This window comes from Pimephales promelas, chromosome 20, assembly GCF_988280905.1.
Source record: "Pimephales promelas chromosome 20, fPimPro1.hap1.1, whole genome shotgun sequence".
Classification (NCBI taxonomy): Eukaryota; Metazoa; Chordata; class Actinopteri; order Cypriniformes; family Leuciscidae; genus Pimephales; species Pimephales promelas.
This window is the reverse complement of record NC_142788.1, coordinates 8,788,539-8,815,655: the sequence shown is the minus strand read 5'-3', so window position 1 is coordinate 8,815,655 and position 27,117 is coordinate 8,788,539. Positions and strand designations below refer to the sequence as shown.

The 27,117-nt window shown below is 38.9% G+C and overlaps 2 protein-coding genes across 4 annotated transcripts in view; one reads left to right on the top strand and one right to left on the bottom strand.

Moving 5' to 3' along the window:
• ap4b1 (adaptor related protein complex 4 subunit beta 1) overlaps window positions 1–6,793 on the bottom strand; it is a 31,652-nt gene extending 24,859 nt beyond the window's left edge. Inside the window, exons 1-5 of the mRNA XM_089124489.1 lie at window positions 6,670–6,793; window positions 6,049–6,179; window positions 5,224–5,448; window positions 3,284–3,414; window positions 2,267–2,414 (exon numbers count right to left, since the gene is read on the bottom strand). Of these exons, the coding sequence (XP_088980615.1) occupies window positions 2,267–2,414; window positions 3,284–3,414; window positions 5,224–5,448; window positions 6,049–6,161 (617 nt within the window). The 5' untranslated portion in view covers window positions 6,162–6,179; window positions 6,670–6,793. The remainder of the gene's footprint in view (window positions 1–2,266; window positions 2,415–3,283; window positions 3,415–5,223; window positions 5,449–6,048; window positions 6,180–6,669) is intronic.
• A 782-nt stretch (window positions 6,794–7,575) lies between these two features.
• Window positions 7,576–27,117, top strand: part of bltp3a (bridge-like lipid transfer protein family member 3A) — a 49,834-nt gene continuing 30,292 nt past the window's right edge. For all 3 annotated transcript variants that reach the window (XM_039663993.2, XM_039663992.2, XM_039663994.2), the window contains exons 1-5: window positions 7,576–7,746; window positions 18,752–18,914; window positions 19,024–19,062; window positions 20,135–20,226; window positions 23,157–23,346. In XM_039663993.2, the coding sequence (XP_039519927.2) occupies window positions 7,703–7,746; window positions 18,752–18,914; window positions 19,024–19,062; window positions 20,135–20,226; window positions 23,157–23,346 (528 nt within the window). In that variant the 5' untranslated portion in view covers window positions 7,576–7,702. The remainder of the gene's footprint in view (window positions 7,747–18,751; window positions 18,915–19,023; window positions 19,063–20,134; window positions 20,227–23,156; window positions 23,347–27,117) is intronic.

Below are 27,117 nucleotides of genomic sequence, written 5' to 3'. Positions count from 1 at the left end.
GTTGCCAGGTGGTTGCTAGGGTGTTCTGGGTGGTTGCTATGATGTTGTTAGGTGGTTGCTTAGGGTATTCTGGGTGGTTGCTATGGTGTTCTAGGTGGTTGGTAGTTGTCACAGATGGTTACTATGGAGTTTGTAGCATTTTCTTGGCATGATTTAACACTTAGCTAATCAATATTAGCATGTAGCTATTCACTGCTAGCATGTGTAACATGTAGCAAGTCCTGTTTGCTAGCATTAGTAAAAAGAGCCAACCCGCATCTCTATACGATGTTTTGATACAGAGATATAGGTCTTGAAAAACGGTTGCTAGGGTACTCTGTTTGGTTGCTAGGGAGTGGCTTGGCAGCTGCCAATCATGAAACTCCAAAGGCTGCTTGTCAGTATGAATTATATAAACCAACTCCCATGCCTCTATGACATTCAGAATGGAAGATATCCCTCTTTGGATTTTGGTTGCTAAGGTGCTCGATAATGGTTGCTAGGGCGTTGCCAGTAAGTGTTGAGGTGATTCAGGATTGGCTGTTTGCTGGCCCAAGTCAAACGAGACCACCCTCATGTTTCTATGACACTTATATCCTGAGATATCCCTTCGATCTCTTTCAATGGAAGTCTATGGGAGTTGTTGATAAGGTGCTCTAAATGGTTGCTAGGGCGTGGCTTGATGGCTTCACAATGATCCTGAGAGACTGATTGGCCGTCTGAGTAAAATGAGCCCGCCCCCTTGTCTCTATGAGACTGTGATCCAGAGCTATGTTCAATACAAAATCCCTATGCAATTTACCATAGTAGGAAAAACACATGCATTTGATGGGACGTCCTTCACCATAGTAAGTCAATGGGGAAACTTTGGGCAGCTCCTGCCCCCCAGGGGTGCAACTTTTACCCCATTGTGAGGTATATTCTTACAGAGCCTGCCAGCCTCTTCAAATGTGGCAAATCACACGACTGTCCGAAATCCTTGTTCGGAGCTATGAGTCGTCAAAGTTTGTCTCAATGTTAAGTCTATGGGATTTTTTGGAAATTTGTTCGCCCCTGGGTCGAACACCGTACCCCCGATCTCTGATAAAAGTGATAGGACACTTCTCTTCAATAGGCCGCACGATTTGATGCCTCATTCATGGGTCTGTGACAAAAACTGTGGACGTAGGAGTGCGCCAAACTTTTTCCTGGAATAGTAAATATTATACTAGAAATTTTAAATAACATTGTGGTCAATGGGGGAAAATTTGGGCAGCTCCTGCCCCCCAGGGGTGCAACTTTTACCCCATTGTGAGGTATGTCCTTACAGAGCCTGTCAGCCTCTTCAAATGTGGTAAATCGCAGGCTTCTGTGAAATCCTCGCTCGGAGCTATGAATCGTCAAAGTTTGTCTCAATGTTAAGTCTATGGGATTTTTTGGAAATTTGTTCGCCCCTGGGGCAAGCATCGTACCCCCGATCGCTTAGAAAAGTCATAGCACACCATTCCCGAATAATCTGCACGTTTTGAGACCTCATTCATGGGTCTGTGACAAAAACTGCGGGAGGAGTAGCGCGCCAAACTTTTTGGCCGACTTAAAAAACACAATAGTAATAGTGTTGCCTTGCTTTCAGCAAGCACCACTAATAAATAACATTGGGGTCTATGGGGAAAATTTGGGCAGCTCCTGCCCCCCAGGGGTGCAACTTTTACCCCATTGTGAGGTATGTTCTTACAGAGCCTGTCAGCCTCTTCAAATGTGGTGAATCGCAGGCTTCTGTGAAATTCTCGCTCGGAGCTATGAGTCGTCAAAGTTTGTCGCAATGTTAAGTCTATGGGATTTTTGGGAAATTTGTTCGCCCTTCGGGCGAACATCGTACCCCCGATTGCTTAGAAAAGTCATAGCACACCATTCCCGAATATTCCGCACGTTTTGAGACCTCATTCATGGGTGTGTGACAAAAACTGCGGGAGGAGTAGCGTGCCAAACTTTTGGGCCGACTCAAAAAACACAATAGTAATAGTGTTGCCTTGCTTTCAGCAAGCACCACTAATAAGTTTAAATAGGATTTCAGTAAGTTGGCTTTCTCAAGCCAACTTAATAAGTGTAAAAAATATTTTGTATTTAAGGTGTAAGGAAAAATGTCATTACAGAACCATACTGTACGAAATTACCATGAATACATAGAGCTTATTTTTAAGAATATGACACGTTTTTTCTCTTTTTGAAACATGAGGCTAAGTTTTGATGACAAAATTACATTCTTTGGATGAACAATCCACTAAACGTAATGGCAAAAAAGGCACACCTGTTGATAAGGTGATGAGCAATGGGTTTGTTAATAACCACTCCACCCTCATCTTTGAGAATTTCCTCCAATGCACGAAGACAGTTCACCACAACCACAGGGTCCGGGTCCCTCAGAAGAGCATACAGCTCGTTCACTATACTGCCATCTAAAAGACAAAAATATAGACACTTATATATGAAGAGACTTCATTCAGATGCTCTACTGTACAGACATAAACTGGAGCCTTATAGAAAGGCTATTCAAAGCCCTTGAGGCTATGAACACATTGAACATTTACAAAAGACAGGGTTGTACTGTTCCTAGTTTTGGCCTGTTTTTGATGATGATTTAATCATTAAATTACTATCATTTTGCATTAGGAATAGCATTTACTAATAATATTACAAGTTTATTTCTTGGAAATGCACTTTTGACAGTTAAGCACTGAGCTTGAGTTGAGATGCAGATGAAAATGAACTTTTATTAACAACAGAAACGTGCAATACCCACAAAATTGAAATATTCTACTCTTATTAAATGTACCATTGTACTTTAGTATCATACTGAACAGACCGACAGCTTCAGTGATTATAAAAGGAGCACTCTTTACTTGGTTTGTTTGTAATTCAGTCAAAATTTGAAGAAAAGTTTTTGTTTTTTATGACATCCAATATTTGTCCATGTATTAGGGAGTGGAAATGGAGAGTACCTCTAACAAAGTTTAGTTGCAAAACTCGACCATTAGGTCTGAGTCTGGATCCCTGTCCAACAGGTTATCTACAAGTATGTGATGTTGAAGAAATGTTCTGTTCAGTTAAGGATGTGTGACAAGCTGTTATTCGTCACAGACACTGCACTTAAAACATTCCTTTAAGGGAACAGTGTGACCCAAATCATTCAGCTCATGTATACATGTGAATCAATGGACATGTATTAACCAAAACAGAATAAGATAGCAACAGTTATCATCACATTATGTTTATCAAATTTCTTCTCAACTGTTTAAATTCAGATAAACGGAGCACTTGGCTCTACCTATGTCTGTGTTGGGCTGTAGACTGTGCAGTTTGGCACATCCAAGCACAGCGACTCTCCTTACGTAACTGGCCTTGTCTCGCAGACCTGCAATAATGGGCTGCTCTATGTACTCCTGCATTCCCGGCATTCTGAAAAACAAGCCAATTAATCATGCAGATACAGTCTGTTAGGATATATTCAAGATATATTCCACTTTAGGCTGTGTCTTACTGTGATTTTAACAGGCCATTGGGATGTTGTTAGGGACTATTTTCTAAAGAAAGTTCACGCAAAACTAGCCATGATGCCAGTGTTATGGGTGGTTTTCAGAGAGATTGTTGTTAGGTTGTTGCTAAGCTGTTGTTGTGGTGTTTTGAAAGGTTGTCAAAAGGTTGTGACCCAGGTGTCCTGGGTGGTTGCTAGGGTGGTGCTAGGCTATTGCAGTGTTCTGGGAGGGTGCTAGCTAGGTGAATGCTAAGGTGTCCTGAGTAGTAAGGCCGACTGTTGTGGTGTTCTGTGTCATTGCTGGAGCATCTCTTGGATGTTGTCATGGTGTCCTGGGAGGTTTCTATTGTGTGTCTTATTAGGCCGTGTGTCCACCAAAGCGTTTTTAGCTAGCTGAAAACGCTAGACGCTCTGCTGAAGACGCCGTGCATTGGGCGCTTGAAAGCATTTTGGCAGCGCAGCGTTTTTTCCGTTGAGACGTTTTGTTGCTATGATACAGAATATCCGCAGCAGTTTGAATGTTGACAGGGGTCGGTGTGGTATTAGTCCCGCCCCTCCTCCACTGTGATTGGACGGCTGGGTAAAAAGTGACAGTGATGAGCGCTGCATTTTATCCAAAGTTGAACATTTTTCAACTCCCAGCGACCAGTAAAAACGCCGGGCGCTCGGAGCTTCAGTGTGAAAAAAAATGCTCAGCGCCTCGGTACGCTCATGGAGTTTAAAAAACGCGGTGCTCCCATTGAAAACAATTGAAAACATACGACAGGCGCGTGGAAAAACGCTTTGGTGGACACACGGCCTTAGGGTAGTGCTATGATGATGTTTCAGTGTTCAGATGGTTGCTAGGGTGTTGATAGGGTATCTAGTGTTGTTGGTAGTGTGTTGGTAAGATGTTGTTGTGGTGTTTGGGTGGTTGCTAGGGTGTTGCTAAGTGATTGTTAAAGTGTCCAGGATGGCTGCTAGGTTGTTTCTTGTTATGGTGTTGCTAAGATGTTGTTGCAGTGTTCTGGGTGATCTAAGTGATCTCCAAGGTGTCCTGGGTAGTTGATAGGGCATTGCTTCTTAGAGTGTTGCAAGGCCAACTCTTGTGTTGTTCTTGTCAACATTTCTTGTTGATGTTTTGACGTTGTCATGGTGTCCTGGGAGGTTTCTATGGTGTTGCTATGATGCTGTTTCAGTGCAGTCAAAAAATCCAACAACTTCTTCCAAACCAGCAACTTCTAACCAAAGTAGTCACTTAGCAACACCTTGGCAACCACCCAAACATCTTAGCAACACCCCAACAAGAAACCTCCTGTCAACCACACATGACACCCTATCAATCACTTAGTAAAACCACAGAAACCAGAATGTTGCTAAATGATTGCTAAAGTGTCCTGGGCTGCGTTTCCCAAAATCATTGTAAGCTTAAGTTGATCGTAGAGACCATTGGTGGCAATTGTTCTACGATCAACTTAAGCTTACGATGCTTTTGGGAAACCCAGCCTTGGATGGTTGCTAGGGTGTTGCTAAGATTTTGATGCAGTGTTTGGGTGGTTGCTAGGGTGTTGCTAAGTGATCCTGGATAGATGCTAGGGTGTTGCAAGGCTAATTGTTGCAGTGTTCTGAATCTTTGCAGTGGCCTTGCTTAGCTGTTGTTGTGGTGTTCTGGGTGGTTGTTAGGAGGTTACTAGGTGATGGCATGATATTCTGGGTTTAGAAAGACACAAACAAATGATGCCAGACATACAAACCTGAAGTTGCACATGTTCCTTAGGGCCAACCCTCGCACCATCGGATTGGGATCAGCGCAATCCTTACGGAGGGTGTTGATTGCGAGTAGCGCCAGGTCAGGCTTGTCACTGGCATAGGTGCACATGTACAGATATACCAGCTTCTTCTGAACAATATCAACCGTGGCACTGGCTTTTACCATGTCCATAAATAAAGCAGAGACATCCAGACCCTGTGTCATGTACCTACAAAGACACAAACAACAGCCTGAGAAATCTCTGCATGATTATTTTGTCAAAAATTCAACAAGTTGTGTCTCGGGATATATCTACATTAATTACAGTACATTTAAAAATTGTATTTTCATTTCAAAATGCTCTCACTCAGTCCACACTAGCATTTTCAAGCTTTTTCCAAAAGTTTCTCGTCCACACTGAAACATCACACTTGCTGTGCACGCTTAAAACATAATAAATATATTCTTCAGAAGGCTTAGAATATACAAGATTACTTCACGATATTTTTAACCCATGCCCACACTTTTTGACTTTTCCAGTCGCGTGTGATTGATGGATAATAACTACTGGATAAGAAATAATGGATGTGCCATAGCTAATAAATCATTCAAAATGGTTTGAAAATCAGTTAAACTGATTAATTCAGAACCAAGTCAAAAGTTTATACTCTACATGTTTTTTAAGTTTTTATACTTTTCCATAAGTATTCCAGGCCGGAAAACTCTACATTTTTATTTGATGTTATTCTGATATTTCCAGGTTTTCCATTGCATGGTGATTTTTAAAGTCCTCTCTTCATCAGAAAAGGCAGATGAACACTTGACGGACCTGATGACTTTGGTGATGTAGTTTTTGTACCGGAGGCGATCTGCTTGGACGTGAGGATTGGCCAGAGCTCGCTTGAGCTCTCTCACCGTCTCCTCTGAGCCAAAATAAGGCATTGTGGTTTCTTCAGGCGCCTGCAAAGAAAAGCAGAGGAACACAGTCTGAACAAACTTAATATCAGGTCTGATTCCCCGTAAACATGCTGGTGTTGTGTTGTGCAATAATGCAATTATTCTCTAATGATGTATTTTGGATTGTGCCTAATGCTAACATCATCATTTGCAATTATAAAGTGTCAGTCTGGCAATAAAGTAACACAAAACTAACTCAACCCCACCATAACACATAATAATCATAGTCAACCACTGGAATCAGCCTGACAGTTAGTTTACAGTAACAGACCAGTATAAATCTAAAGACCAGAAGATGACAACTGTCAGACTTTATATATTGTTATTGAATATATTTGTTTAGCACCCACAGAAACCACTTTAAGGAGCTCTTACCAATTAGTTTATTTCAAAAGAAATACATTTAACGTTATCATCTCCCTTTCTAACAGTTACTAATGTGCTTTTCTCGGACACAAAGGGCACGTAATACGTTACAATGTAACATACATACCTCCTCTATCAATTTCTAAACAGTACATCAATACACAATCAGCTAAAAGAAAACAACGAGAACTGAGTGTTAGAAATATTGGCGTGTTTATGGCAATAAGGAAGTGTGAAGCCAGGATCAAACCTATATTTTGTTTCTCTCAAAACATGTTCAAAAAATTCAAAATAAAAGCTCTTACCCGCCGCTTATCTGTTTTATTTTGTGAAGTAATTTTACACTACATAAAACTATTCTGAATAATAAAAAATTGTACCATAATTACCATGGTAGAGGCTGTAAAAGAGATGAATTTATTTGCTTTTCTGTTATTATCTGATAGAACTGCTATATGTAGGCATGTAATGATGGAACCATATTTTTATTAATAGACTTTTTTCATTATAATTGCAGTTACTGTAGGCTACTTTAAACTTTAACATTTATTTTGTCATTATTTTATATACAGGCCACTTTTTTAACTTTTTTATATACAGGAACTTGTTTAAAGGCAGTTTTAATGCAGCATGCTGTATCATTTACATTTAGAATGTGATATATTATATTGTCTCATAGAATGTGTCAGCAGAAGATTTCTGAAGATGCTGGAGAGGTAACGTTATTATGCATAAACATGCACAAACATATCCAAGGTGTCATGCTGTTTAATTAATTTATACGACTTTTCCATGTCTAAAATCTTCTTCAAAGAAAAAAAAAAACTTAGTTCTAGTTATTACTTTAACGATAGTCTTTATTTAAAGAATTGCAATTATTTCTTTATTTTATTTTATTTTTATTTTTTCATCTTGAGGCCCACTCATTAGTTTGCTGAGGCCCTCTAGTGGTTGAGTCTCTTCTCAATGAGGACTTTAATTTTGACACCCAGTCGCTGCGGCGATTCTGATTGGCAGAGTCTGCTCTGGAGCAGCAGCGGTGTCAGTCGTGAGCGGAGTGTGAGTGTGTGTTTGTGTGTATGTGTCTGTGTGAGTGTGTGTGTGTGTCAGCTGAAGATTTTTGAAGATGCTGGAGAGGTAACGTTTGCCAGTCTGACGGGATGGCCGGAATCATTAAAAAGCAGATCCTGAAGCATCTGTCCAGGTAATCTGCTGTTCGGGTGTCATTTTTTGATTCATCAGTGTTTTCACGGGACTCAAACAACAGTCACAACGCTAATAAACAAACACACACACACACACACACACACACACATACGCTCAGTGTGTAGCAGTCCCTGTAGTTTATATTTTAAATGAATATACATTTGGGGTCAGTTAGCTGACATGCTAAAAGACTGCAACATCTATGCTGGTGTTATGCTGAAACAACACAACTGACCCTACACACACACACACACACACACACACGCACACTGGGCCTGTGACAGAGTACATTAAACATGTTAGATTTTGGGGAAAACTCCATAATCAGCATGTTTACGTGATATGCCAATAGTTTAAGCAGAAGTAAAAAGGTGTAGGCCTATTCAATAGATTTTATGCCTTTGGTTTTTGTTGATTTAGTCTGAAAAGTAAAACCAGCACTGTGACCTTGATTCAGGCTCTGAACCTCTGCTGACAGTGATTTTAGAAAGATGTTACTCGTCCTGGAAAATTATTGATTCAAGTCCATCCTACCCATCCAATTCCAGACATTTCCTTTTGATTTTAGGGGTTGTTGATGGTACATTTGTTCGACCGAAGTTTTGTGAACTAGCAGAAGATGTAGGTCCAGGAATAGGTTATGTTTTCCTTGTGGGCAGTGCTACTGTAGAATAATTGATAGTTATAGGGTGTGACAGTACACAGAAGACACGGTTCAGTTCGTAGGCCTACTTCGGTTTTGGGTCACGGTTCAGTACAGCAAGGAAAGTAAAAGTTCACAATGCTAGGTTTCTTTTCATTTATTTTGACAGCAGAACATTGCAATCGTCCCCCTGAGGTAGTTGCTAAAGCACAGTCTCCTTTAGTGTATTAAACACTAAGCAGTAAACAATACACTCTTGCATAGGTCATATTTTTTTGTAGGGCTGATAAAAAAAACAGATTCCTGATTGCTTAAAATAAAAACGGAAGGAATTGTTGTTTTGTTACTCTAATAGATTGACCCGTAAAATGCAACGCAACGGCTGTTTTCAAACTTATTGGTTTGATCTCAACTTAGTTATTGATTTCAAACTTATTGTTTTGATTTTTGATTCATTAACATGTTGTGTGTACACTGTCATTTTCTTTGCGTGTGAGAGTTAATTAACATTCGTGACCGTGGCGGATGCACAAAGTTCAATATTACGCTTTTCAAGAAATCACAGAAAGTTTAGCGAGAAGAAGAAAAAGAGCCATCTACATCTGAACCAAAGTCCCATTTCCCAGAGGAGACAGCAAGTGAAGAGACACCTGAGGCTTCCCGTTTCCAGGACACACTTATTTCCTCACTGGACTGTAGTGGTACCTTATACTATAGTAGCCTTTTTATTAATATTTTGAATTGCTTTTTATTCTATATTTTCCGTTTCAAGGATCTAGTAATATGCTGTAAGGGACTTTACTGTATAGACAAAACTAAGCATCTGCTGAAGTGTTGCTGAACTTAAAGCTCTTTTCCCTATTCCAGTTTAAGAGGAAAGGTTGTCCTTAATCAGATTTGGTCCAGGCTGAATGATTTGGTGACTCCATAGTATAACGATGACTCCTAATATTGCCCAATTTTCACTCATCCCTAGAGCTGCAACACAGGCCTGCCAATGTGTTATCTGTTTTTTTTAAAACTCAAATATTTAGATCTTTAAAAAAACAAAAATATGTGAACAAAAGGCAACTTTTGAATACTTGAGATCCATATACAGCACCTTCTGCAGTATTTCAATCTCTAAAAACAGCAGGACATTTTAAAACACTAAACATGAGAAACACGTTGGGGTATAAGCTAGTCGCAGACTTAAATGCCTGTTTAAGTCAAATGTAAACTTGCACTTCGACACCCATAATGCATTGTGCTCAATCCGATTGTCATTGGGCAAGGATGCAGAAGTGTGGAAGTGCGCTGTGTAGTTTTTACGAAAGCCATGGAGCTGTCAAAAGGCCTTTGCTGAAATAAAAAAGGATATCTGGCTTCAGGGAATACAGAGGAAGAGTAAACATTGATTGATTTACATTACTTGCATAATAATACAAAGATGGTTGAAATTAGCAATTCCAATTTTCCAGAAACGCTGTTGATATTTGAAATCACCAAAACAAACACGCTAAAAAAGGATCACACCCTTATAGCTCCGCCCCCAAATTCACAAACTCCTCCCCCCTTATGAGGGTATATGCAGCTTACTGCTGATTGGCTAAAAGTGTGTTTTGGTGCTCAGTCCGATCCAACAGCGTTTCTCAGAAATTGCTAACTGCACCTTTAAAGGGTTAGTTCACCCAAAAATGAAAATTAAGTCATTAATTACTCACCCCCATGCTGTACCAACCCCGTAAGACCTTCGTTCGTCTTCGGAACACAAATAAAGATATTTTTGATTAAATTTGAGAGCTGTATAACTACCACATTGGCTCCTAAGGGACTGCCTCTTGACGGCCCAGAAAGTCAATGAAGAAAATGTTTAAATATCCCAAGTGACTACCGTGGCTCAACTATAAGTTTATCAAGCGACGCGAATACTTTTTGTGCGGAAAAACAATAAAAAATAACGAGTTTATTCGACTATTTCTTTTCTTCCTTGTAGGCCAGAACGAGACTTCCTTATAGATTTCCACGACGCATGCGCGAGATTTGCGATCTGCGTACAACAGCTTACACTACTTCAGATCGCAATTCTCGCGCATGCGTCGTGGAAATCTATAAGGAAGTCTCGTTCTGGCCTACAAGGAAGAAAAGAAATAGTCGAATAAACTCGTTATTTTTGTTTGTTTTTTTCGCACAAAAAGTATTCGCGTCGCTTGATAAACATATAGTTGAGCCACGGTAGTCACTTGGGATATTTAAACATTTTCTTCATTGACTTTCTGGGCCGTCAAGAGGCAGTCCCTCAGGAGCCAATGTGGTAGTTATACAGCTCTCAAATTTAATCAAAAATATCTTCATTTGTGTTCCGAAGACGAACGAAGGTCTTACGGGGTTGGTACAGCATGGGGGTGAGTAATTAATGACTTAATTTTCATTTTTGGGTGAACTAACCCTTTAAGATCTTTAACCCCAGCTCACTCCAGTGGAATTGACTCTGTATTAATTGAAACCTTAGTCGCTTTGAATACAAAATTGATATTATGATGATATTCTGGCAAAGAGATACAAACCACTCTCATTTGATGTCCAAATAATGAGGAAGACAGTTCTACATCATTTCTACATCAAGCAGTGTTTGGGCTGTTATTTCCCAGCAGGCTCTCTGTGGGTGTTAAAGCACATGCTAGTTCCTGCTGTTCTGCGTCTCGACTGAAGCTCTGCCAGCTCTCCCTCGTTCAGCTGACAGCCGTTCTGCTTGTTGGACATGCACACACTCCTGGACCTTCTCTTGAGTAGTGTTTACTAAGGCAAGCATCGCTACTTGTGCTTATATTGAGGGTAGGGATTTCAGCAGACCTCTACCACTCAATATTTAATGTTAACATATTATGCATTTTTATGCTACAACAAACATAAATGATTCTTCAAGTTTTTGGTGTGAACTGGCCTTACTTGATGAGAATTATGATTTTTGGCTTGAAGATACAAATCCAATAGATGTACATTAAAGGGGCCATATCTAGGCTAGCTCTTTTATTGGGTTGAGGATTTATATTTTTTAATGGTTGGAAATATTGGTTAACCTATGATACTTTTCTTGAAATTTTGTACATTTTTATCATTAAAGGTCATAAACCATCGCTAGCGCCAGCAAGGCAAAAAGTGGTGGCCCTAGCTTTAGTGATTTGAATTAAGGGGAACCGCTGTTGTAATAATTTCTATTGATTAGTTGTTTCTGGGTCTGTTTGAACCACATATATCATGGTTAAAGGGTAATTCCACCAGTGGAGACATGAATATGTATTGAAAGTGGGTCATATATGTTGTAGAATAGTATCATAAATTTCTAATTTGGGTCCTTCTCGGCCAATAAAAGGCATAAAATTACCTTTCAATTCTTGTGGATTGTAGACAACGATCCCCATAGTGCATTGCAATGCTCAGCTCCGCAGGCCACTCCCACTACTCCACCCATCAATGTAGACTAGAGTTGAGCTCCACTCTACCGCCTGGAAATCATTTCACTCATTGAAATCAGATAACGCACACTAATATAATATGTCGGCATAAGAGCGTCAAGGCGGCACCCGCGACATCAGTCAATGGATTCGTGTGATTCTATATGGGCTTCAGACAATCGCCACACTTAAGCCCCTTCACACAGAGAATCCAGAAAATACACAGATAATGTGACCCGGCATTTGTCCCGGGATTGTTTGATTTCGGTTCATTCACACTGCCAGTGATTTGCCGGGGTGCGTTCACACACAACCCGTAAAAATCCTGGGAAGACACATGACGTCAGGATGAGACGTATAACGGACGCATCGAAAACATGTACACGCTCATACCGTTCCACAAAGCTGGTGAACAATCTCAGCTTCAGCACGGATAGTGAGGATCTCCTGGTCTCTGCTTCGCTCCAGTTTGCAGGTATTTGTTCGTCCTTTCTTTGTTGATGACGAACACAAACTTTCTTCTAAGAGCAACAGGGTCGCGCGATGGCACAAGCGTCATCACTATGACACACCCTTTATGGCATTGGTCCTGATCCCGGCAATGTTAGGTCCCCAACCCAGGATCAGTCCCGGTATCAATCCCCGGTCATGTTTGCGTTCACACAGAAGGCGTTCTGGCAATTTCCCGGGATCAACGTGGACTGGATTGACTGGATTTCTAACAATGGAAATCTTAATGCAAATGAACACACCCAAAATAAAAATATAATTTTGGATTATTGAATTTAAATCTTAACACAATGACTGGATAATATATACTCCAGAATATCACTTAAATGTCCAGAACACCTTGATTATCATATTGGTGAGTTGCATAGGCATGGGCATTTGTACAAATCTCTTCTTTTCTGTCCCGGCTTTTTGTTTTGAAGTTTCATTAGTGTGTGAGTGCGATTGAACAGCCAGGACTACTGAAGTGGATTGAATCTGCTTGTTCATCTGCTAAGTGATGTGGATAACCAGGACAATCCTGCTGGAGTAACCTAGGGTTAAGTGCCTTGGCCAAGTGACTCGCTCTATCTGGGGATTGAACCGAGCAACCTTATGGTAATCAAAGCATGAACCCCATGAACAAAATCAGCTGCACATTTAAAATGCACAGTCTTAATCTTCCCAGAATACTGAAAAAAATATTGATGAATATATTGATGACTGGCCTTACACTCAATCTCAATCCAATCAAATCTCTCTATAATGAGAACATCTCTCCCTCTAATACCACCTGCAACCGACTAGCCAATCTTGGCTTGTGATTGTATCATAAAGTAAAGGCTATTGGCTATTTAAAAAACAAAAAACAATCTAGCCCAGTTAGAAATGTCAACAAAGGAAGGAAAATCGCCTTATCAGACCATTTATAGTGGTTTTTAACCAAGGGGGTAATCCATCGATCGGAAGTTGAAGCCTCGCGGGAGCTGCCATCTTGTAGCAGAACTTCACTTGTGTTAGCAACCCCATTGACTCCCATTCATTTTGGCGTTACTTTGACAGCGAATAACTTTACATCTGAGGCGTTTAAAGACCCCATTTGTCCTTTATTTATTTCTAAAGAAACACGACAATGTATAAAATGCTCCATTATGTTATGGCCCCATAGAAGCAGTTTTATTGAAAGTAGGCTAACGATTGCGTCATACCCACGCGACTCTCTGTCGCACAGTAGAGAGATTACCGTATGGACATGAGAAGAAGCTTGCGCGCAATCGGGGACACGTTGAGGCAAAATGACAAAATAATTAATCAGAATACCTAGCAAAAGTGTCTCCTTCTCCTAGCTCATGGACAGCTCCTACTCACACTCTCCGCCTCTGCATGTTTCGGAAGGGAATGATTCAGATTTCTCATGCTACTGCACTAGAATAAAGACCGGTTGCTCTCGTCACAACTAAGTAGTCAAGCTCTGTTTGAGTCTGCGCGTCAGGGACGGAAGTGCTAAAAAATCGGCAAAAACGGGCTTCAATCATCTCAATGGAGTTCCAATGAGATCGCTCTGTCCATTTCTTTTACTGTCTATGTTTTTAACCTTTACACCCCGAGGCTTTGCTGTAGTCGCATAGAAACTCCTTTAATCAAAAGGCTTTTTGTCATCAAGTTGTTGTTTTTTTCTGAGAAGGCAGGATTTAGTGAAAGGAGTATTTATAATCTAGGCTTATAATCACTGAACTCGCATCACTGAAAGTCGTCTACGGTCATCAGCCTGACATGTTAGTAGTTTTCACATTGTTTGTTAAGGTCTGTGGGAGAGGAACGGGGGAAACTAGAGGAGCGCAAGAAAAGAGCAATGGATAATGATGGTGTGAGGAGATATGAGCAGATCCAGCCCTCTTAGCCATTCAAGGGCCACATTTACTAAACGTGTCAAAGCTCAGATGGGAGTGGAAGGATTTGCGCGTGATAATGTGCAAATGGAAGAACACAGGCGCAACCTGGTCATTTCCATAATGACTAACGCAATCTACCAAGAGCAGCGCAAACTAGCATCTGAAATTAAGACGTGGTTTTTCGGGGTTGTAATGGGGCAAATACCAGTCAATTGACAAACGCAAACCTTAGTAAATCACCATGATTCATTTAAACACTCTCCTCCCATTGCGTCTTTTGCGTGTCTTTAGCAAATCCTAACGGTATTTTTTTAACGACAAACGAAGGTTTGCGCTGCAGCAAGCTGTTAGTAAATCTCCCCTTTTGCTGGGTGTTTTATTATATTTCTGGGCTGCGTCTAAAATTGCATACTCTCTTGAGTAGGTACTTATTTTGAGTAAGTAATTACTTTGGGAGTAATGATTTTTCGCAATTACAACATGGCGGATGTAGTATACGTCTGGATTATTCATACGCATTCACATTATGTGGAGCATTAGAAGTATATTTAATTTTTTCGGTAAAAGATAAATTCTTAATGAAATGAAAAATATGAATACATAAATACGGTGAGCATAATGTTCAGATGCATAAACACTGAATGTCAAAAGGATGCTGTATTTTTGCTGTCACCCAGCCCTACGTTGAAGCGACTAACCCTCTCAGAAGAAGAGATAGAGAAAGACAACGGATGAGACAAACACACCTGGAGACCGCAGACGTGCTGAGTTTACAGACGTCAGGCTGTTGTTTGTCCCATAATCCTCTCTGTTCTCACTGCTTTATGTCAACCGGGTCACTCTAACTAGAGAACTCTTTCATCATCTTCTGCAACCTTTTCTATGTCTTCCCTTCTTTTTATTTCATTTAATATCAGTGTTATTTTAGGGGACATTTAAAAAATAAAAACGGACATTTTATTTGTTTTGTCCGTTCAATTAAAACGACAATGGCGTTTTTGGGGCCTGGAAATTTTAACTTTTGAAAACGGGTTTCAAAATGCAGGTTTTTGAAAACTTATACTGTTATCGTCGGTTTCTTGTAAACTACAAAAACGTGAATTTGTGAAAACAGTGACATCATGCACATGTGTATTATGTGTTAAGTTTATAGACCTTATGTAGCCCCGCCCCTTTTCAGCATTGTACGGTCGTTGTCTTTTGTCTTCCGGTCTGTATACAGAGATCTTGCCTATTTATGAATGAACGGCTCGTTTTAAAATCTTCCCGGTCTACTGACATTTGTTAAGACAATTGCTTTAAACATTACAAGCCTCATGATAACTTTCGCTAACTTCACATTAAGTAAATCCACTTCAAAACGAATTACTCCTGGACAGCAATGCCATAGAGATATACAGAGCGACCGCAAAACCGGAAGTTCAAAGACAATATTCTAAAGATGGCGACGCCCACGTTTCTCTGGTGCATAAGGTCTATAGGTGCATATAGTGTTTCTTTTTAAAGTGACATTGCCACCTACTGGCCTGGCATGAATAATACAGCGAATTTAGTCGTTTACACTGATTTCACCTGTGAATGGGGATCATTTTGACACAACCGTGTCATCTGTACGTGAAAATGAGAAAGAGAAACTCTTTTCCGTATTTACTATGTTGTTGTCGTGTAAACGTAGCTACGCTTAGTACCCTTGATTTATTGATTTTGTACGTTTTTATATATATATTTTTTTTTAAATTTTGTTTTCATTTTAATTAGTTTTTGTCAATTTTATTTATTTATTTTCTTTTTAAAATGTCTATATAGTTTTGAACAAATTCTTTCAGTACATTAAGTTATAAAAAGTTATAGAAAACCGAAACCTTGGTAACTGGCTGGATTAAAATAAGTTTAGGTTATTTTTTTATAATTTGTTTCAGTAAAAGCTAACTTTATTACTGTCAGGTTTGTGCAGGATGCCGAAGACGAGGACAAAGGAACCTCAATGTAGTTGCTTTATTTACAATATCAAATTTCAGGAACAAAGAGAAAGCACTCCAGGATTTCAAAACACACAACCATATATCGACGATGACCAACAAGAACTGAGGGAAAACAGAGGACTTAAAATTACGGGGGCTAACAGGATAATTAACAAGAATTACTAATTAAACAGACTGGGAAACAAGGCTGAACTAAACACATTGAAAACGTGACAATTACAAGTAAAACAAATATTTTTTTCATGGCCTTAGTTTCATTTTCTCTCTTTCTCAGAAGAATAACAGTCACATAATCCTGTATGATTTTCTTTTTTCAGTAAAACACAGAAGGATAAGCTTTGAGGAATGTTCACGCTGCTCTTTACAGTGACCAAAAATTATAATTTGTACTTTTTTCAGTCTCAGTCTCAGAAAACTTCTATTCAGTACTTAATATGGCAAGATATGTAATTAAATTCTCATTGTCATCAACAATAACACATCAAAGCATCACAGTATTATCATATTATCACACAATCATGTATCACAGCATGCATGGTTAATCGTGCCATGCTGAAATATGACTGAAGTGGTGTGGTAATATTGCATGGCAGTATTTTCCCTCTCTTTGGTCTTCTGAAGGCTGGGTTAATCTTTGAAGTCTTTGAACAGATGGAGATTTCCCATTCAAACGCATGAAACGCTTCAGTGTTTTGAAGCGGCCATTCTGTGTGTTTACAGTGGGTGTCAGTCCTGTTTTCATCCTAGGAAGCGTTTACTGTAGGCTGGTGACCGCAGTGCTGTACAGTGAATATTAGATGTGCTCTGTGTGCTTGTGATCTCAGCAGGTTTTGAGGGCAGAGGTTAGGAACGCTCCCGTGAGCTTAAAGCAGTCTTACTGCAGGCCTGTTGTAATCTTATTAACCACAGTTAGTCAATGACTGTCTTTGTGATGGCGTTTCAGGTCTGACATCAGTTTCTTAAAATATAATCGCGTCAAAAGTGGGGAATGAAATGGAAATGACACGGAGAGCAAGACTTTTTAAAGAATATGACTTTTATATGTTCATGACCTGAAATGTTATTGGTTATTAAGGTTTCTCCTAAAGATGACATAAATGAAATGTAGAACATAAATAAACATAATGTCACAGGGTGGTTCAGGAAGGACAGAAGAAGGAATAAGTCCAAAACGAGTTTTATTCTAAAGACAGGCAAATGGGTGTAACAGCGTGTAAAACACAAACAATACACAGAACTGAATACAAGCAGGAACTAAATACACAGGGATGATAACAACAAACGACAGGCAGCTGTAAGGAATATGATGGGTGTCCATGGAAACAGATTGGTGGCGGGAAACTCAGACTGGGGAACACACATGGCAAAACAAAACTAACTGGCAGTCAAACAGAAGCCTATGGTGACACATAATAATAATATTTATGAATTAATCATGTATTACATTTTGGTCGATGACATGACATGAATTTGTTGTTTGGGTGTCTAATTGCATTATTTCTTTTTAAAATAATTTGATAAATGATTGACGTGTATCACTTTATTCTACATAACGTATTTAGTTTGAATTAATTTTCAGTTCAATATTATTTTATGTTTTGGTATCTTAAACACAAAATGTCAGGTGGCACAACCGTCCTCATAAATGAACTGACTTAGGAAACTATTTAAAACTATTTCTTAATGAAATAAAATAATATGCATTTGTTTAATCTTTATTTATCATTGACTCATTATATATACTGTATATATTATGTTAAATATTAAATATTCATATACTAATATATACTATAAATATATAATATCAACATACTTGTTTAAAACTGTTCTTAAATGATTGTGTTTTTTAACATGTATTTAAGGTGCAAGGAAAATACATTATTACTTTTTACTTGATGGTCACACCGTATGACATTTTCAAGTCATTAAAAGGGAAATGTTTGCCCTCTCACAAAGTCTTGATTTTGTTTTTGGACTCTTCTAGAATAGATTTTCATGACTGTCTGTTAGTATCGCTCTGGGGTGCGTTTCCCGAAAGCATCGTTAGCCAACTATAGTCGCAAGTTGGTCGCAATTCCCATTGAACTCTATTGGTAACGACGGAACTTGCGACCATAGTTTGCTAACGATGCTTTCGGGAAACGCACCCCTGTTTAGTTCATGTCTCTCAGAAAAGCACAATGTGCTGTAAATGGTCGGTTGGATCAGTGTGTTGTGATTGGTCAAGCACTTCAAGTGTGTTTGAGAAATTTCCCGCCCCTTACCATAACCTTACCATACCCCTTCACACTCCTAAAGAGAACTTCATTTTGGCCTGATTTTTTTTTTCTTTTTTTTTTTCGAAATGACATCACACCTGTTAGTTCTTCGATTTCACTTTAAGTATAGCGGGGCCTTAAAGAAAATTGTACATGTATAATAGCATAATAGGACCCCTTTGAATTCAGATCTTAAAAATTCTTAATTTTTCTTCTTAAGCATTTTAAACAAATTTTCCTTTTATTTGTGGTGGACCCTTATTGACCTAACCATCTAAGCAATCAGTGCTTTGGTCTTTGTGTAGGTTCACTAAGAACCTCTCCCCGGATAAGATTAACCTGAGCACACTGAAGGGAGAGGGTCAGCTGTCCAACCTGGAGCTGGATGAGGAGGTCCTGCAGAACATGCTGGATCTGCCCACCTGGCTGGCCGTCACCCGCGTCTACTGCAACAAGGCTGCTATACGGGTAGGTTTGAGGAATCATTATCAATCTCAAGCTGTGGGAGGATATAACTGGCATGAATAACGTTATAGCTTGGACCGCTGTAGTTAAATGTCTTTTTCCTCCATGTCAGATACAATGGACGAAGTTGAAGACCAGTCCCATATGTTTGGTAAGAATCTCTCCGAGTGCGTTTCCTTTCTTAGTCATGCTTCTCAGTCACAATCTGCCATCCTCATGTTTATCACATGATCTCATTTCCCTTTTCACTTCTGCAAAAGGACCTTTATTTTATTTTTTGTTTCACTCAGATGTTACAGTGTCTGATGAGGTCAGATAGAGCGCAAGAGTAACAGCACATTTTTTCAGTGGCTTGGTCTACAGCTAATTTCTCCATTGGCGTTTCAGCAGTTTTTGAATTTAAACAAACCAATCACATCAGATATTAATGGCAAAACAGTAGCAGTTGAAGCATAATAAGCATAACAAATGCAAAATATGTGAGAATGAATGAACTCCTCTATTAAGTCATTGCAAATGATAAGGTTGAGTAAGTCTGGGACTTTTTGTGCTTTTTTTAACTCTCATGATGCATTCCGATCCATTTTGACTTGTATGAGATGCATAGATAATTTGGTTCCTCTACTAAACACTTTGCAAATGATCAAAGACTATCAATATACATCATTAGAAAAAAAAAAAGATTTAATCATAAAATAACATTTTAAATTGGGTATTAACTGAGGCTGTAACATGGTCTTGTGCAAACTTAATGTTTTCATTTATTTTATGTAAAATGTGAGGTTTCAAAGAATTTCTCTTTTATTATTAATAAAAAGGGGGTTAATGTATAATAACATGGTAGTAACCTTCAAACTTTTGACATTTTTGAATTTCAACATGTTAATAAGAAGTTATTAATCAGATACAATATGGTGTTAGTCGAAAAATATTAAGTTAAGACTGTTTTATAAACTTGTGTTCAGAACAGACTCAGGAATAAAAAAAAAATTGAATCCATGTTGTGCATCAATGCTCTACCATTACAACATCCCATTCATTAGATTAACTAGTTAAAGTTAGATAGTGTTACTTAACTTCACTCCGAAGATTTCTGGAAGATTCCCGTTTCCATTTTGTATAGATAATGTATGGCTTGAGAAGTGTAGATCATAATAAAACAAGTGACTAACAATACATCAGACATTATTACCCATTGAATTCTGTTTCCTCTCCTTTTGCAGTTCCTGGATAAAGTAGAAGTTGAAATGAGAACCTGTGAAGAACCGCGGCCCCCAAACGGCCCTTCCCCAATAGCCATCACTGCAGGCCAAAGGTCAGAGGGATCTGCAGTCCTCATTTTAGAATACAAATGCACAGTGGTTTACAAACCATACAGAGAGTGTTGAAAGCTCGCTAAGATGTCCTCTCCATTGTGCACAGTGACAAGCATCAATACTGTCAAGCATCGATACTGTTATTTGTTCAAACTCTTAATGCAAAGTATTGGCAGAGTAAAACATATCGCACAAATGTACTACAAACAAATGGTTCCTCAAAAGGTGGCCATACATTAGGCCATAAATCCCTTATAAGCTATGAAGTGGGGACACAAGCCAAATCTATAGGAAACAGAATATTATTAGAATATTCATTATAATATCAGCAAAAAGCCAGAATGTTCTAAAACACTTAAGGTTTCGTTAAAATTATATGTATTTTTTTTTTTACCATCATTCAATAAAAAGCGTTTTATCATCATCATTAGGCACACAGCAGTTGACACAACACTTCATGTCTTTTTATTTTAACTAAACAACATACAATATAAGATCATATTTATAGTTAAAGGTGCCATATGAAATAATTGAGGTAAAAATATCCAAAAAAATGAGCTACACACATCAAATAAATGAGAAGAAATAAGTGCAATGATGTCATTAAAAAACGGACAAGTTATAGTGCTGCCGAGATATAACCTAAATTAGCATGCTAAATTACTAGCCCCGGCCCGGCAGGTGTTGTAATACCAGTTTCGGCCATGGGAGGCGGTATGCGAGCGGGCAACATTACCACCAGCCAAACTGCAGTAACACGAGTAAGTCGCGCCGGCTTGTGTGTACTTGAACCTGATGTCATGTCATGATGTTGTGTGGAAATACAGCCCACTACTAAATTTCAGTTCAGGGATGAGTTAAATAAATGATTGGTCGATATTATGCATGAGGAATACATTTTGGTAAGTTGTAACATATCTTTCAACAGTGTTCGTGTTCATTTACCATTAGCTAGTAGAGATGATCGGTTCACGTGCGCTAGGGATCTGTCGTCTAACATTTACAAGCGCCAAAACTGCATTTATTGTTTGAATTGCGTAATAAAATCAACAGAATCTGAGAGCTGAGATCGGTCTCTGTGTCCTTTTCTGTGCATGACAAAATGGATGTGGCGTGAGAGTGTGTGAAAAGTTGTGTGTCTCACGGTGAATTCGTGAGAGTTGGCAGCTCTGAAAGGCGCTAACTTGGTCCACATCAGGGAATGCTGTCTGTCAAATTAATTCAAACTAATGATAAAAATGTAACATGAACAAAACGAATAGCATAAACTAAAAATGCCTGGGCTTTAATTTTCCCATATCGTCGAAATGCACCGGCTTAGTCTCTAATCTCTGAAAATCTCCAAATGATCCACGTGAAACTGCGGTCTTCCAACCTTTTACTAATAGTTTTACTGATTAATATGCGCGAGGGAGCGCTCGCCCGTGTTGTTTGAAGACATGAGTGCGCGCGGCCGCGGAGGTATTTTTCTGGAGGTATACTGCCCCCATCTGGTATGGAATATGGTGTATGATTTGATTTTTTATCCCAGAAGGCACCTTTAAATTATAAATGCTGTCTTTAATTATTAAAATGCATAATATCAGAGTTATATCATATACATACATGCAGTTATAATAGTCATTACAATTCATGTCTAACCTTTTTATCATAGAAAAAAACTATATATCGTTCCCAAAAAAAGTATAGCATAAACATTCTGAAGATTAGTGAACAGGCTGTCGATTTCTTAAATGTTATGTTAAGGTGTTTCCTGGCAAAAGCGTTTTTATTCAGTGTAGTGATTTTGTCCATTGACATCCATTCATAAAAATCGATCTCTCCTTTCCTGCGTACCAGCGTTAGCATTAGCCGTTGCGTTTTTTTTGTTGTTGTTTTTTTGTCTGAAGTTTGCAGGCTTGTCATCAAGTGGCTTTGCCTCTACTGTGTGTATTCGTGTGTTTTGAAAGAGGTGTGGCTTTGAGATGCTCTGAAAAGGGAGAGTGGGATCTTAAAGTAGGGACACACCAAATTGACGGCAAAGAACTAGCACTGATGAAAACCGACTGTTGTCGCCTCGCGTCGAGGCAAAAAATCTGCACTCGACTAGCATGTCAACTAGCATGCATGTTCTGTGCTAGTCGCTGATCACTTTGTTTATTCCATATTAATCTTAAAAGATGAACTAACATTAGAACAGCCTTCCGTCTATACGTCTTGATTTCTTTACTCGCTGTTTTGTTTTTATATTTGTGCACTGACTTGTTCGCTACCCAGATAGCAAACTGACATTGAATCAACGTGGAAATATGACATCGAAACAACGTTGATCTGACATTGTTTTGCTCATCGAATTAACGTTGAACCAACGTCAGACGCGTCATTCTTTCAAAACTAACGGAAAATCAGCTTGAAATCAACACGTTGTTTCAACGTTATGAAAGCAAACCAATTTTCGATTTCATTTAGCTTTGAAGAATGCCGCGTCTGACGTTGGTTCAACGTTAATTCGATGAGCAAATCAACGTTGTTTCAATGTCATGAGAGACGTCGTTTCCACGTTGATTCAATGTCAGTTTGCTGTCTGGGTAAGCTGAACAGCCAATCAGAGTACTCTCTCTCACCAACGGCCGGTGGGATTCTACGTGCTGAGTCGGTCCAAAAATACCCCGACCTCTCTAAAGAACCATGTCGGCCGACGCTCAGAAACCATTGGTGTGTCCCTGGCTTTATGCTTTCAAAGCTAGCTTGCTATTGCTAGCCTCTCAGAAATTGCCTACCCTACCTTTAAACATACTGTATTAGTTTCCCTGACAACTTTTTTTTTTTTTAAATTGGAAGTTGCTCATCTAAGTCTTTTCAGTTATTAAAAAGTTTTGGTTTTAGTAAACAATAAGAAGACTGGATTGATCGTTCTTGTCTAACGGATGTGTGCGGTCTGTCTCCGCAGTGAGTACGGCTTCGCTGAGAAGGTTGTGGAAGGAATGTCTGTGATCATCAACTCCATCACGATTAAAGTTCAGGCCCGAGCGTTTCACGCCTCCTTCGAGCTCTGGCAGCTCCAGGGCTGCAGCCTCAACCCCGCGTGGCAGAAGAGCGACCTCCAGAACACACGCATTAGACATCCTAAGACAGGAGAGGTACAGTACAGACGACCGAGACAGTGCTATACAACAGTAGGTCTACCGTGTTCATGTTGAGCTGTCCTGCAACTGCTGACCCATCAATTTGGCACATACGATGCCAGCATTTAGCTTGAAGAAGTGCAAAATGTCCTCATTGGGGTTTTATGGCATTAAAAGGGATTACCCTGGTTAAAACACCTTTCAGTATGAACTGTCAGCTTCTTCATTTTAAAGATCAAGTGAATCATTATCCGGCCTCTAGTTCATAAACGCCAGAGAACTGAGCCTGGGTTCTTTACCTTTAGGTCACTTGTTGGAGTTTTTCGGTTCCTTGCCACTGTTGACTTTGGCTTGCTCAGTTGGGGATATTGGGGATATTCAAATTAATTAACCATTCAATAATACCCTTGATCAGCTCTACCAAACGTTGATGTTTTTCCACTAAGAAACCAACATTGTTATTATGTTTTGATTGATACTGTGAAGCTGCATTGATGCAATCTATTTTGTGAAAAGTGCTATATAAATACTGTATACTTGACTTGACATTATAAGGGAGAAAATTAGCATTGATTACTTATTCTAAAAGGGGACAAAAGCAGCAGAGATCAACAGATGTCAGATCAAAGTGTTTCTACGCTTCACTTCTCCTCCATTTGTTCCTCTTTCACTTATTTCTCCACTCACTGAAGCACACGCTCATGAGAAGTCCCCTCTTAATTACTATTCCAGACCAGCATTAGGGAATGAAATCCAGCCAATCATTTTGATATATGGACTGAGTATTCAGGTTGCCAGATCTTCTAAATGAGCTGTAATGCAGTTAGATGTGAGATGGATGATACACTCAAAGATGACCTCTCCTGCTTTCTTAATATAGAGCTGCTTCTGCTCGCCCTTCAGGGTTACGCCACCCACTGAAGCACAGTCAGTGGTGTAGAAAGACAAATGATCCGATTGTAATGTGTCTTTTTTTAGCCATCACGAAATCTAAACTGACACTGTTTTCTTGGTAGCATTTTTCTTGGTTTCTTTATTTTACAGTCTTGTTCCACATCTACATACTATGTACTTATTATAGCAATAACACTTAGTATAGCAATATAGCAAAAACACTGGGTATAATAACTAGGAACTAACTCTGAACCTATAACCTTAACCCATGTAGTTACCTTATATCACCTGTACTTTCTTTAGGTTAGTACACTTAAAGTACATGTACTGTAAAATAGTGTAACCATTTTCATAATACACTTGTCTGACAGTTTTCTAGATATATATAGATATAAGAATGCTCATAAGTCAAAATTTATAACATTTAAATCGCATTGGCTGCAATTGTCAAACTGCAAAGTCTGCAATTTAATTAAAAAAACTTAAATGCACTGTGGGTTTACACATGATCACAATAAAAATAATTTATTTAATAAATTAATAATTATTTTATAGTATTTTTGAATGGGTCAACAACAGTGAAATTGTGGCCTATTATAACAGTCATAACTCTGTTCATGAACACTCAAATTTAAAGTTTTTCCCAAAGCGTTAATCCCTTAAAGGAATAGTTCACCCAAAAAACATAATTTACTCAGCCTCAAGTTTTAAACATGTATGAGTTTCTTCTCCTGAACACAAAACATATTTTGAAGAATGTAGGCAACCAGTTGCCGGTAGCCATTGAAGGAAAAAAAAATTAAATATATATTTTTTTTAAATAATGATTTATATATATATATATATATATATATATATTGTTACGATCTACCCCCAGTCTAGGGTTGGGAGAGGGTAACAAACTTAAATAAAAATTAAGTAAAGCTTAAACACAAGCGTGGAGGGTTCCCTTCCATCCTCTGCCCCAGAAATGTGAGTCAACACTGGATATCATCAATGAAAAGATTTATTGTATTTAAACAAAGAAAATAATGGGGGAATGCAGTCTTCAGGAGATGGCCACCAAAACAACAAACTAAATAACCTATACAGGTAAAAGAAAAATAAATAAACAACATGTGCTTCCCTCTACTCCCTGACTGACCAAAAACAGGAAATAATGAGATATAAAATAAAAGATGACTCGGTCTCCCTACCGTTCCCCAAAAGAAATAAAAGAAAACAAATGCAAAGATTTCTATACAATACCTTTTAGTTTCCAGAACAGAGTTATAAAGAAATCCTTAAAGAACTTGTCACGATTTGATAAGCAACCCTACTTGCTATCTTTGAACAGCAACATGTACACACAGAGACAGAGTAGTCTTCCACAGACCAGAGGGTTGTTCCATAAAACAAGATTAGAAAATAAGCCAGGCTTATTTTGGTTAGTCAAACTTATTGTCGGTGATTTCTGTTTCATAAAGCAAACTTAAAATAGTTCAAACTCAGTTACCCTGGAAACTTGTGCTGGGAAACTAGCCTGGTCCGGGGCAGGCTAACTGTCAGGCTAAGTCTGAGTTCAGGCTTAAGGAGCATACAATTTATACTCACCTGCTGGTATTTCGATGTCATTTTATTTTACTTAACCACTATTAATGCATCTTTTTTTTTTTAAATAAATAAGGAAATAATAAATGTAAGAAATTATATGGTATAAATGCATTTGAACAAATGAATAAATGTTCAAAACTTGTGTATTTAAAGGCACTCTATGCAAGATCTGTACCTTAATATAACAGCTTCAAAGTCGTTTTGGTGGTTAACAAAGTCATAGTAGGGCGAATCATCCTGGTAGGAAAGCTTGGGGGGGACGCCGCCGGAAAAACCAGCCATGCAAGTTTGAGAGTGGCGCCCCTGACACAGCGCGTGAGAATCACGAAATGGTTTACGGTGTTGTGCCGAATTTCGACCCCCGCCAAATTATTACCCCCCTAGTATTGGTAGGTTTAGGATTAGTTGTGGGGGAGGGAGGGGTTAAGATTAGGGGCGGGGTTGGGATTAGGCAATCAGGTACTGACTTCAACGAGGGGGGTAATAATTTGGCAGGGGGTCGAAATTAGGCACAACACCGGCAACGACGTCACACGCATCAATACTGTATGAAGTTACTTTCGAAACAGGGAAAGAGAATCGGACCGTGCTAGAAACCGGACAAGAGTCCACTCGGTCGGGCTTTCACTCGTTGGCGCGAGCTTAAAAGCTGCACTGGATTGTAACTGCGATGCTGACCTGGCGATCTTGTTGATGGACTTGTAAGTAAATCTCTTATTTATAAACTTGTTTGTATTTGTATACTAGTTGTTTCTATATTGTATGTTGCTGCACTGGCTTGTGGTAGCCTATGTAATTTTTTACGGTGCTGTTCATTCATCCGTTGTTGATAATAAGACCAGTTCAATAATTCTCACATGTCTATAGCTTTCGATTACCAGAGCTTTAAGCAGACTTCCTAAAAACAGTCGTTTCTCTTAGTCTTGTTGTTTTTTCCGTTATGTTTTATTGCCGAGCTTGCCACAAGAGCTAGTTTGCCAGCTGAACTCAGGTGTTGTGATGTGTATTTATCACGTATCTTTAGTCCTGTGTCTGGTTCGGATTTCTTATGACGTGTGTAAGTTACTGTTATATCAAGTTTATCTGACTAACAGTACACTTCCCGACTGTAACTTCAAATTGTGTTGATTATGAATCAATCAAATCTTGACGCTGTTGATGTTGATTCTTGCGATTACCATGAGGACATAGTCAATATCTCACATAATTATTAGGACATATATAAGCCTAGAGGTTGTAAATAATTGAACACAATTTGCTATTATGATAAATTGTACAGTAATCATGTCTAAATCATAA